This window comes from Mercurialis annua, linkage group LG1-X (assembly GCF_937616625.2).
Source record: "Mercurialis annua linkage group LG1-X, ddMerAnnu1.2, whole genome shotgun sequence".
Classification (NCBI taxonomy): Eukaryota; Viridiplantae; Streptophyta; class Magnoliopsida; order Malpighiales; family Euphorbiaceae; genus Mercurialis; species Mercurialis annua.
Window position 1 is genome coordinate 32,293,824 of NC_065570.1, and position 12,728 is coordinate 32,306,551.

Below are 12,728 nucleotides of genomic sequence, written 5' to 3' on the forward strand. Positions count from 1 at the left end.
AGACTTTTTATTTTGCATTTTGCTTCTATATCTAAAGGAAAGTGGTGATATTTGGATTAAGTTGAAAAAAAATAGATTTTAACTCGAGTATATTGTTTAAACTCGTCGAATATTTTCCATGTCATCGAGTTATGACGAGTTCAGTAGAGCATATATTCGATTAAACATATAAAACTCGTCGACTTTCTCTACTACCTCGAGTAAAAAACAATATTTATCCAACAAGATTTTCAGAATATATCTCAAACTAATTAGATTTGACACGATTTTGGCAAATCAAATCAGGAAAATTTAAAAACGAATTTATTAGGAGGGAAAAAATATTAAAATAGGAGGGAAACGAAAAAAAAAAAGAGGGAAACGAAAATAATTTGTTCCTTATTTAATTTTTTAATTAAAGAAGTTCCCTCTAAAAGGAAACTTCTTTGGCATTAACCATAATTGCAGGAATCACGTTGTTGAATGACAAAATAAAGTGGTTTCTTTGTTCTTATCAAAATATCGATCATAAAAAAAATTACAAACAATTCTCACCATACTTGTTCTTCAATTCAATTTGTTTCAACGATTTTCTGAACAATGTCACTTAATACTAGAAAAAGAGTTATATCGTTTACCGAATTACAAAGGTCAGCTAGACTGAAAGCTCATTTGAGGAAGGGGAATGACAAACCATCGATGAAAAATATATCACAACAATCTCAGACTACCGAAACTGAGTCGGAACCTATTCCTCCTTTGGTGAACACAACATCTCCGTCTCCTCCAATTCAAAACCCAAATAGTATTGAACATCACAACCACCGTGATGATTCAACTGCAATACCAGTGGCTGCTGAAGTTAACAGGGATGGTGAAACTGAAACCATGTCCGGTGAACCAACAAACGTTGATGAAGGTTAGGTTGAATTTATTTTGTGTTTCATTTATTTTGCTTAGAGAATTGATATAATTAACAAATGAAATTGTGTTTCAATGCTTTTGCTGGAATGGAAATATTGTTTTCAAGTTATTTTTTACCTTATATTTTTTGCAATTCGTTTTTTTTTCTCTATTTTGTGTTTCATAAAGTTGACATACGGTTGACATAAGGTTCATATTAGGTTACAAAAACCTATAAAAAACTGCATCTAAATAAAAATTAAAAATAGTATAAGAGATACATATCAATTTGAATTGAGAAGAAAACTAACATGAGATAAACTGTAGTATTTCTTAGGTCTTCTTCCCAAAAAGAAATGTGTTTTAATTTAAAAATAGTTTAAGAATAGTATAAGACATACATATCAATTTGTTTCTCTTTTTTGTGATTATTTTGTGTTTCATGCGGTTGACATAAGATTCATATTTGGGCACAAAAACGTCTTAAAAACTGCATTTAAATTTAAAAATAGTATAAGACATACATATGAAATTTTAAAATAGTATGATAATTACATATAAAGTTTAATAGAGCAGCAAACTAGTATGAGGTAAAGTTTTGTATTTCTTACGTATTTCTCTATTCTGTGTTTGTTTTTTGTTTTCTGAGGTTGACTTATGGTTCACATATAGTTTATATTCAGTCACTATAACGTTTACAAACTGCATATAAATTATTTTTTTAAAAAGGTACATATCAATTTGGAAACAAAAAGCAAACTAACATGAGGTAAACTGTTGTACTTCTTAGGTCCTCTTCCAAAAAAGAATGGTAGAGGTAAAGCTAGAGGATTTGAAGTTAAAAAAATGACTAAAGATGGTTCAAAAATTGGTGGAATTGTGATTGCAAAAACAAATAGATTACCAATTGGTCCTTCAGAAAAGATATTCAAAATGGAAATTGGTATTGTCACTCGATTAATGGCACCGCTAGGTAAACTTTATTGGTCTCAAATAAGCGCTGAACAAAAGGAAGCCTTACTTACAACTATTCAGGTAGAATTAATAATTATTTTATAGCATACTTGTTATTTCGAATAATTGTATTCTTATAATATGTGACTATTCATATGTTTTTTTATTGATAGGGTGAATTTGAGATTGATTTAAGTGATCCACATGCAAGAGAAGTAGTATATGGAATGATGGCTAGACGATTTAGAAATTTCAAGTATCAGTGTCACTTACACTATAAGACGTTCCCTACTCGTGAAGAAGCTGAAAAACATCCACCCAAGGATGTAAAAATTAACGATTGGAAGAACCTATGTGAACATTTTGATGAACATGCACACTTTAAGGTAATGTTTCAATTTTATATACAATTGTCTAATATCGTTTGCTAAAAATGAGTATTTTATTATCTAATTAGTTGGTAGTATGTTTCCAATTATATCTAAATTAGCTTCACATATTGTGTTCTGAACGAAAATACGAGGTTTGTTCAAAGGATTTCAATATTAAATGATTTTTAGCCTTTTCATGATTTATTTTAACTCTGAATAAGCTTAAACTCGAGGTTAGACTTGAAACACTTCGAGTTTAAAGCCTCTCCACGAAAATGAGCTTATACAGAAATGAAAATCTCGAGGAATGAATGATCTCGTAGAGTATTTTTTCCTTCCTCGAGTTAGTTCATATCTGAGAAGCTCAAACTCGATGAAAGGCTTGAAACTCTTCGAGTTTTATGCCTTACCTCGAGTTCAGATGTCTACATAATTAACATAACTCGAGAAAATGCTTGTACTTCGTCGAGTATTTGGCATGTTTACGAGTTATGCTTCTGAGATACGAATATCTCTACTATTTTGGTTAAAATAGTTTATATCTAATTATATAAAACTTTTATTATTGATAATATGATATGTACCTTTAAAACCTTTATGTGTTGGCTTTATTATAATAGGCTCGAAGCACTGTAAACATTAATAATCGCAAGAAAGTGACCTTTTCTCACACTTCGGGATCAAAGTCTTATTGCCAACGTTTGTATGAAATGGTAAATATGAGTTTATATGTAATCTGTTTTTGATTTCGTATTTAAATTCTTTATCATTTAGTTTTTAATCAATTGTATGAACGTTATAGGAAACATCTGAAGTCATTGATGAAGAGCCACCTGAAATGAGGCTCTACAGTCAAGCACACCGTAAAAAAGACGGCTCATGGATTGACCCAGAAGCTGGAGATAAATACGTAAGTTCTTTTTTTATATATATAGTTATCTAAACACAATTTTATAAAGTGTTATTAAAGCATATTTAATTAATTAGGAACAAATGGAAGCTATTCGCTCAAAAGCACTCGAGGAAGGCGTTGCAATTGATGGGAGGAAAATTCTACAAAAGGTTTTGGATATACCGAAGTCTGGTTATGCTCGTGGACTCGGATATGGAGCCAAACGGATAACAGCTAAAGAATCAGAGTTTGAAGCTCGTTTACAAGCAGAGAAGTTTGAGACTGAAAAGCAAGTTAAAGAACTAAATGACCAAATTCAAAATCAACAGGTGAAAATTGATAACATTTCTCAATCATATAGCAAACTCAAGCATCTTGTTCAACAAATGTTGAATGCAAAAGATGATGAAGAAATATCTATTGATGGCGACGAAACATGTATCGATGGCTGTGAAAAATCTCTTGATGACGAACCATCTAATGATTGGTATGTGACGGCTTACTTAAATATATTTTTTAATTCTTTACGCTTTTAAATTTTTTCTATAATTTGAAAATTATTCACTTAATTATGTCAGTTTGAAAATAAAAGTGTATATAATAAACGTATTTTTTTTCTTGCAGATTGGAATTGAATGAAAGAAGATGGACGTCTCCTATATCAAAAGTTAGGCCTAATTTAGTTTCTTTTCTTTATAGCAAATAGTTTACATGTTTCATACGATCGGTTATTTCAGTGTTATTAAAGACTTAATCATTGATAATTTTATGTAATATTTGAATTGATTTTGTTTTTTATTCATTGATTTTAGCAACAAATTACCGTATTCAATTATTTTGGTATCGATAAAAATGGAAATAATAGCTTGTTGTGACAAATTAATTTTGTTACAGCTACCTAATAATAATGACAATTAATTTCGTCACGTAATGATTAAATTTCTTCTTGTGATAAATTAAATTTGTCACCGTTAACAACTTATAATGACAATTAATTTCGTCATGTTATAATATATTATTTGTTGTGATAAATTATATTTGTCACCGATGACAAACTGTAATGACAATTAAGTTCGTCACATTATGATAACTTACTTGTTGTGATAAATTTTTTTTGTCACAGCTAACTAATTATAATGACAATTAATTTCGTCACGTTATGATAACTTACTTGTTGTGATAAATTAAATTTGTCACCGTTGACAAATTATAATGACAATTAATTTCGTCACGTTATGATAAATTACTTATTTTGATAAATTAAATTTGTCACCGTCGACAAATTATAATGACAATTAATTTTGTCACATTATCATTATATTACGTGTTGTGATAAATTAAATTTATCACAACTAACCAATTATTATGACAATTAATTTCGTCACGTTAAGTTAAATTACTTCTTATGATAAATTAAATTTATCACAACTACCTAATTATAATGACAATTAATCTCGTCACATTATGTTAAATTACTTGTTGTGATAAATTACATGTATCACAATTAATTAATTATTATGACAATCAATTTCGTCACTTTATGATTGATTACTTGTGATAAATATTTTTTTGTCACTTCACAATCTTTTTGTCACTAATAACTCGGCGTATGTGGTGACAAATGTATATTACTTGTGATAAATATGGTTTTATCACCATATAATCTTTTTGTCACTAATAACTCGGTGTATGTAGTGACAAATTTATATGAATTGTGATAAATATTTTTTTGTCATGTTATTAGCGTTTTGTCACTAGAAGTCGATGTATATTACGACAAATTTTGACAACATTGGATTACTTGTGATATACATTTTCGTCACAATAAATATGAATGTGACAAAACAATTTTATCACAATAGAAAATTTATGGTGACAAACTATAAAATTGACTTATTGTGACTTGTTTGTTGTGACCAACAAAATTCGTCACAAAGTAGTCACAATAACGTTGTTGTGACAAATTTTGGGCTTAACATGATAAATTTTATTCGTCACAAGAAGCCAAATTTTTTGTAGTGCAACCAGCTCGACCCCGACCAGCTTGGCCTCTGCCTGCTAGTCCTCTACCAGCTTGAACCTCAGGTTCATTCTGGTCCACCTCCATGGAGATTGCATCATCAACATCAGCATTTCGCTGAGCCGCAACACGAGTACGAGTATTCATTCCTAAGAATGAAACAAAAATTCTCAAAACAAACAACATTTAACCAAATAAACACAACATGGCGAATCAGCCAACAAGTAATCACCCAAGTGAAAACAACCATATAATAAGCAATAAGCAATTTAATTCACACGACTGACTCACGACATTCCTATAGGAGTAGGCAGAAAGTTTTGAAAACAAAAGATGACGTTTCAAAGACAAGACTCGAATCCTAATTCCGCAGTAGTTCCTAGGGCAAATTAACCACTTAACATGCCAAACAAATAAACACTCAACATTTAAAAGGCCTTGGTTTGAAACCAAAGCTCTGATACCAAGTTTGTCACGACCCATTTTCATGAATCGTGACCGGCGCTAGGGTATGGGTATGGTTGTACCAAAACCCGTAGCTAGCCTTGCGGATAACCAACTTATATCATTTAAAACAATGTACCTGCAGAAAACCACATGCTCGGGGGCAACCGAGACTTCAGCCTAGTCTAGCAGTACAATAAGCAACATATATTCAAAGTATACTTATCTGAATTTATAACTCCAACAGTATGGCAATATAATATAAATACCTTAAATACTGTAATCATGCCAAAAGCTATAAAGTAATCACCAACAATCAACAGTCTAAAAATATAATAAAAGACTAATCATAAATAATCTAATACTACTACTGCGGTCTAAGAGTTTAAAACAATTTGACTCTTTTATTCTGAAAATAAAATAAGGAACCTCCGAGAATGAAGGAACGGAGATCGACCAACGCTCAAATCATAAACCTGGAAAATTTGGGAAAACAACGGGGTCAGATTTACTGAGTAGAGTTTATATAACCATTTACATTTATTAAGTTAAAAACCTTTAAAACGTTTAATAAAACATTTTCATTATGGATTATCAATGAAACCCTAAACCACAATTCTAAATCCATTGTCGTGTCGATGAGACGTATCTCAATAACCGATCCCCGACTATCACTTAATAAATAGTGAGCCCAGGAGACGTATCTTCCACCGGTGCCCTCACTAAGGTGAGACGTATCTCAAACCTACCTCAATACCATAATCATTACTGGTGCGCACGCAGTCCCGATGATGCCCATCGAGTAGCACATTCCAAATCAAATCCACAATGCCGAAAACAGTTCAAAAGCTGCTTATACATATATATATATACAAAATAATACATTTGCTTAATAAAGAGGTAAATAGAGATATCAACTCACTGCTTGCTAAATCCACGTGATCCTGACAAGCACCTAACTCTGGTTCGCCTCTGAAGTACGAACAGTCGACGGGTCTAAATAAAATATTAAAATCAAAATTAAAATCAGACCCTAACTCTAAAGAGTACTAGACACCACATAGGACTAGCACACACAACAATACGCCAACGTATAATCAAACACATAAGATTAAAACGTATTAAAACTATAACCCAAGTTATAGAAATTAAACCATATATATTATATATATTAAATTAAAATTCGAGTAATTTATTAAACAATTTAAATTAACCCAAGTTAAAATCCATATCAGTGAGTCAGCCGAGTTATTAAAAACTATCAAGCTTCTTCCCACTTGTCGGGCGACCACAGTCTAACCCAAATAAAACTTATTAAATTTATAAACCCGAGTTTATAACTTAAAATATTTTAATAAAATAATTATCCATTTTAAAGTGGAATTCAATATCTTGAAAATTAAGTAACCTAAGTTACAACCCGAAAACTTGATCAAATAAATCTTATAAAATTTAGGGACTAAATTGTATTTTAGCCACTTAGGGACTAAATTGTACTTTAGCCTCTTAAGGACTATATTGTACTTTAGCCAATTAGATATTAAAAATCAAATTAACTACTCGTTTTCAATTTACTAATTTATAAAACAAACAACAATCCAAAAGTTATCCTATTGATAAAACTTAACTTGAATAAGTTTTAGAATCTTTAGGGGCTAAATTATAAATTAGCCAAATTGACATTTCAATCAAAATTAAATATAATTACCCGAGTAATTATATTAATTGAGATTATAAAATAATTATCATTTCACAATTGTCGGTTTATGAAATCGAAACGAAATCAAAAGTTTGAAACAAACAACTATAATTCAATTGATTTAAACTAACAATATGGTGATTAATGTGACCATTTAGCCATCTCTTATAATTCAAAATTATGAATCAAGTCCCTACCGCCATCAACACCTTTAACCCAAGTTACACAACAACCTCAACTTCAAAACTCAAACTAACTTGTTCCTTAATAAAGTAAAACAAACCTAAGAACCCAAAGCATCATAAAACCTAAATAGTTATTGAAGGCATGAACAAGCAACCGGCAGGACCATCAACGAAGGAAAACAGAACCAAAAATTCATGAATCATTGACATAACGAGGTCCAACCAAAACTAAACAAATGGAGGAATCCAAACTATTCTTAAGGCCTAAGAGAAACGACATACTACTTCACAATCATGACAGCAATAACAGGTAAGAAACAGTTGCAAAATTTCAAGAATACGGCGAATCGTAACGGCGACGAATGGAGGAATCTTTACATACCTTAATGATTTCGAATCGTAACGATTATTGAGGTCGATGAATAAAGATGAAACGACGTAGAGAATCACAGTTTAATGCTATAACAAAAGAAATATGAATCAAGAACGATGATATCGATATCGAAACGAAGAAACTTAATGAACGAGTAAAACGAATACTTACCGAATTGAAAGGATGAAACAATGAAGATAGGTGAAGTTCAGATTTATTAATGAGGAATGGCGGCTGATGTTCAGTGTAAAAGAGAGTGAAATTTTAGGTTAAACAAAAGAAAAAAAAGAAAAACGTGAAGCAGATCACGTTTGTATGGCCTTTTCATGCTACTAACATCATGGGCTTTTCACATGATTAAATTAAATGGGCCATAGTACGTGTATTAATGGAAGGAATAAAGGAATGCATGGAATGCATGGAATGCATGGATTGTCCAACTAATTAAACATATTTCCTTGTTTTTTTTTCTTATTTTTCCTTTTAAATAATAATAATACAAATCGAGTCCGAACGAACTACGAACGACTCAAATAAAATTAAGTAAAATATAATAATAATAATAATAATAATAATAAATTACTTAAGATTTGACGGAAATGAAAAAAAAATTATAATTAAAGTTAAAAAAATTAATTTAAAAATACGGGATATTACAAGCTTCTCTTGCATTACCGGGCATGAGCGGTTTTTTTGCGGAATTGGCAGTATTTTTTGGAATAATTACTGGTCAAAAATATCTTTTAACATCAAAAATCATAATTACTTTTGGAATGGCAGTTGGAATGATATTAACTCATATTTATTTATTATCTATGTTACGCCAGATGTTTTATGGATACAAGCTGTTTAATGCTTCAAACTCTTATTTTTTTGATTCTGGACCCAGGGAGTTATTTGTTTCGGTCTCCATCCTTCTTCCTGTAATAGGTATTAGCATTTATCCGGATTTCCTTTTCTCATTATCAGTTGACAGGGTCGAAGCTCTTCTATCTAATTATTTTTATAGATAGTTTTTCTAAAAAAAAACTGGAAAAAATCCCAGGATTTAAAAAAATTTAAAATCGTTAAGGAAAAAAACTTCTTTCTCTTTTTTCGTCTCTTAAATTAAAGTAAAAAAAACGGAATTGTAACTTAATTTTTGGGATGTGTGAGAACTTTTTGAACCATTAGATTACTTGATTCAAAAAGTTCTCAACGGCTTACCTGAAGCTTCTTGTATATATGCTTTGCTGTCCTATATAGTTGCATTCGTTAGACCCTTTCTTCAATTCAATTATATATTAATTGTTAATGTAAACGAACCATAACTATGCAGGCCTATTCCTAATAAATTAACTCCAAAATAGCATATCCAAATTATAAGAAAACCCATAGCAGCGACAATTGCGGAATTTAAACCCTCCAAATTTTTATTTGTTCGGGTATGCAAATAAATTGCAAATATGGTCCACGTAATAAATGCCCAAGTTTCCTTGGGATCCCAATTCCAACATGACCCCCATGCTTCATTATCCCAGACTGCTCCTGAAAGAATATCTATGGTTAAAAAGATAAACCCTATACTTATAATACGAGAACCCCAATCATCTAATTGTTGAATCAATTGAAATCTGTAATAATTCTTAGAAGAAAGAAAAGAAATATTTCTTAAAGGACTCTCCCTTTCCGCCATATATTGTATCTCACTAAAGGAAAATGAATCATTTAATAAATTATTGGTTTTATCAATATCAAGGATTCTTATGATTTTTCCAAATGTGATTACTAGAAATGCTACTGATAATAATGATCCACACAAAAGAGCTGCATAGCCCAGTATCATCATATTTACGTGCATCATTAACCACTGGGATTGAAGAGCGGGCACTAATATTTTGGATTGATGCGTGTTAATTAAAAGACCTGAAGTAGCAAACCCTTGGGTTAAAAATGTGCTTGGCGCGGTTATTGCGCTTAAATAATTTTTATGTTTTTTAAAATACGGAATCATATGAATAATGGAAAAAGCCCATGAAAGAAAGATTAATGATTCATATAAATCACTTAATGGTAAATGGCCCAAAAAAATCCAGCGAGTAACTAATAATCCTGTTATACAGAAAAAAGAAGTTATCATGCCTTTTTCTGACGAATCATATAATTCGACGAATTCATCAACTACTAAAGTTATCAAATGAATTGTAATTACAAGTGACACGACTGAAAAAGATATATGAGTTAATATATGTTCTAAAGTTGAAAATATCATAAAAAAATTTAATTAAATTAAATCCAAAAATTCAATCAAAAAAGCAAAAAGCAGGAGCGTTCTTTAATTAGAAATTAAGAATTGAATTCTTTATAGGATTTAGTATATTCTTTTGAAAGTTGAAAATTACAGGATGTTGTGCCGCTACTCGGACTCGAACCGAGATGCTCTAGCACTGCTTCCTAAGAGCAGCGTGTCTACCGATTTCACCATAGCGGCTTGCTCGAAATCATAATAATCTCTTTTTATTTAATCGTCGAGCTTGAAGAAATCAACTTAATGCAATATTTTTAAAAAAATTAAAATTAATGAAGTAAAATTCAGTTAATAATAAAAAAATGCTTATATAATTTCAAATTTAATATATAACTTGATCCATTCTAATTGCAAGTGTAAGCATAAAGTAGATCATTTCAAATTGACACATTTTTTCTAAAGAGGAAAAGTGCTTTTTTTATTAATTAGATTTCAAGTTCAAAATTTGAAACTTAATCCATTTTTGTAAGGGTCAATTTTTTTGACTAAAGGTCTTAGAGTTCCTCCTTCAAATAGTAGAAAAAAGATAAAACTTATGAATGTTTCATATTGTGATGATGTTGTAACAAATGGGTCGATGGGGAAAATAAAATGAAAATAATAATCCCCATCCCGAAAATGATCAAATATCCTAACAATAAAAAGAAAGACAAAACTTTGTGTCTTCTCTTTTTTTTTTTTATAAAAAAGTATTATTTTTCAAATTCAGTAGAAAAAAGAGTTTTTTTTCTACATATTAAAAAGCAAAAGGGCTACAATTTCATATCAAAACATAAAAAAAGGAAATTCTTTATTTTATATTTTTATTATATATATTTTTATTCTTATATATATCTTTATATATATCTTACATATATATCTTATATATATATTTTTTATTTCTATTAGAAAATTAGATTCAAATTTTTTAGAAATTATAAACAATAAACAGAAATTATTAGAAATTATAAACACTAAATGAAATTACATCTTTTCTCATGTCAAGTCAAATCAAATTATCCCGACCTTTTCTTTTTATTTTTTTTGTTGCACAGAAAAACTTTTTGAATTACCTGTAGAAAGAGATTTCGCTAATGAAAAAGCTTTCAATACTGCCCAATATCCCTTTTTTTTCCAAACATTTTTTCGAATATGGTTTTTTGATCTAGAAGTGCGCTTTTTTGGAACTGCCATAATAAAAAAAAAATTATTGTTATAGTTGGATGTGAAAGACATTTATTGTTCAAAACAAAATCGTTACTTACTATTCATTAGCTATGGATTTAGTTTCTCAATTAGACTCTTTTCAAAAAAGAAGTCTATCCATTTATTTTATTTATATTTCTGTCTTTTTTCATTATATTCCATATATACATGAAATAAATACAGTAATCAAGTTTAAGACTCTCATTTTTTTATCCTAATAAAAAAACTTTAACTTCATTTAATTTGTTAAAAAAAGGAAAAAATGAGCAATTCTTTGCTTTTATTTTAGGCAAAGGAAAAGTTTCAAATAGGATAGTTTTTTGTACAAACATAATGAAAGGCAATAAATCCGTTCCAAAATGTACTAGTTAATAATTCTAAATAACAGAACTCAAATAAATAATTATTTTGATCCGGTAAAATCCTTTTTTTATTTCTATCTTTTTATTATTTCTATCCAAAAAAACCATTTTTCTTATATCTTATAATTGTAATTGTTAGAATTATTTATCCTTTCTCTATGCATATAAAAACTTGTAATTATGCAATTAATTTAATAATTAATTATTATTAATTAATATAATTCATTTTTTTTTGAATAAATTTTTTTCACTAGTATTTTGATTTGGCCAATTTTAACTTTTGAATTTAAATTTAAATATTTAATATGTAAAGTAGTTTTGAAAATTCAGAATAATTAAGAATAAAAAATTCGATTGAAGTTTTTGTTATTGTGGGTTATTTAAAAAGATATAAGATTTAAAAAGAGATAAGAGACGATGAATCAGAAACAATTAATTATATTAAATTAATTATATTATTATTAAATTAATTATATTATTTATTAATTAGAATTAAATTAATTATATTATTATTAAATTAATTATATTATTTATTAATTAGATTATTTAATTAATTATAATTATATTAATTAATTATAATTATATTAATGAAAAATTAATGAAAAATAAAAAAGTTTTTTTTGTGGAACATATATATCAATATTTATGGATCATACCTTTTGTTACATTCCCAGTCCCTATGTTAATAGGAGCAGGACTCCTACTTTTTCCGGCAGCAACAAAAACAATTCGTCGTATGTGGGCTTTTCCAAGCCTTTTCTTGTTAAGTATAGTCATGGTTTTTTCAAGCGGCTTGTTTATTCACCAAACAAATAGCAATTTTATTTATCAATATATTTGGTCGTGGACTATCAATAATGATTTTTGTTTAGAATTCGGACACTTGATTGACCCACTTACTTCTATTTTGTCAGTATTAATTACTACAGTTGGAATTATGGTTCTTTTTTATAGTGACAATTATATGTCTTATGATCAAGGATATTTGCGATTTTTTGCTTATATGAGTTTTTTCAATACCTCAATGTTGGGATCAGTTACTAGTTCTAATTTGATACAAATTTATATTTTTTG

At 29.1% G+C, this 12,728-nt stretch overlaps 3 protein-coding genes across 3 annotated transcripts in view; 2 read left to right on the plus strand and 1 right to left on the minus strand.

Moving 5' to 3' along the window:
* The first annotated feature begins 2,814 nt into the window (after nucleotides 1-2,814).
* Nucleotides 2,815-3,805, plus strand: LOC126668189 (uncharacterized). Its single transcript, XM_050361402.2, has 4 exons — nucleotides 2,815-2,920; nucleotides 3,010-3,117; nucleotides 3,195-3,586; nucleotides 3,799-3,805. The coding sequence occupies exons 1-4, from the start codon at nucleotides 2,918-2,920 to the stop codon at nucleotides 3,803-3,805; spliced, it is 510 nt and encodes a 169-aa protein (XP_050217359.2). The 5' UTR covers nucleotides 2,815-2,917.
* Nucleotides 3,806-9,091: 5,286 nt separating this feature from the next.
* Nucleotides 9,092-10,071, minus strand: LOC126681252 (cytochrome c biogenesis protein CcsA-like). Its single transcript, XM_050376752.2, has one exon. It carries the CDS (start codon nucleotides 10,069-10,071, stop codon nucleotides 9,097-9,099), a length of 975 nt encoding a protein of 324 aa, XP_050232709.1. The 3' UTR covers nucleotides 9,092-9,096.
* A 2,257-nt stretch (nucleotides 10,072-12,328) lies between these two features.
* LOC126664384 (NAD(P)H-quinone oxidoreductase subunit 5, chloroplastic-like) overlaps nucleotides 12,329-12,728 on the plus strand; it is a 1,250-nt gene continuing 850 nt past the window's right edge. Inside the window, exon 1 of the mRNA XM_050356754.2 lies at nucleotides 12,329-12,728. This exon is cut by the window's right edge and continues 850 nt beyond it. Coding sequence (XP_050212711.1) covers nucleotides 12,334-12,728 — 395 coding nt within the window. The 5' untranslated portion in view covers nucleotides 12,329-12,333.

Bases quoted from the DNA above. Each gene is read 5' to 3' on its own strand.
- LOC126668189 (XM_050361402.2), top strand. The intron at 3,118-3,194 runs GTAAGTTCTTTT...TTAATTAATTAG, and splicing joins CAGAAGCTGGAGATAAATAC to GAACAAATGGAAGCTATTCG.
- LOC126681252 (XM_050376752.2), bottom strand. From the start codon at position 10,071: ATGATATTTTCAACTTTAGAACATATATTAACTCATATATCTTTTTCA.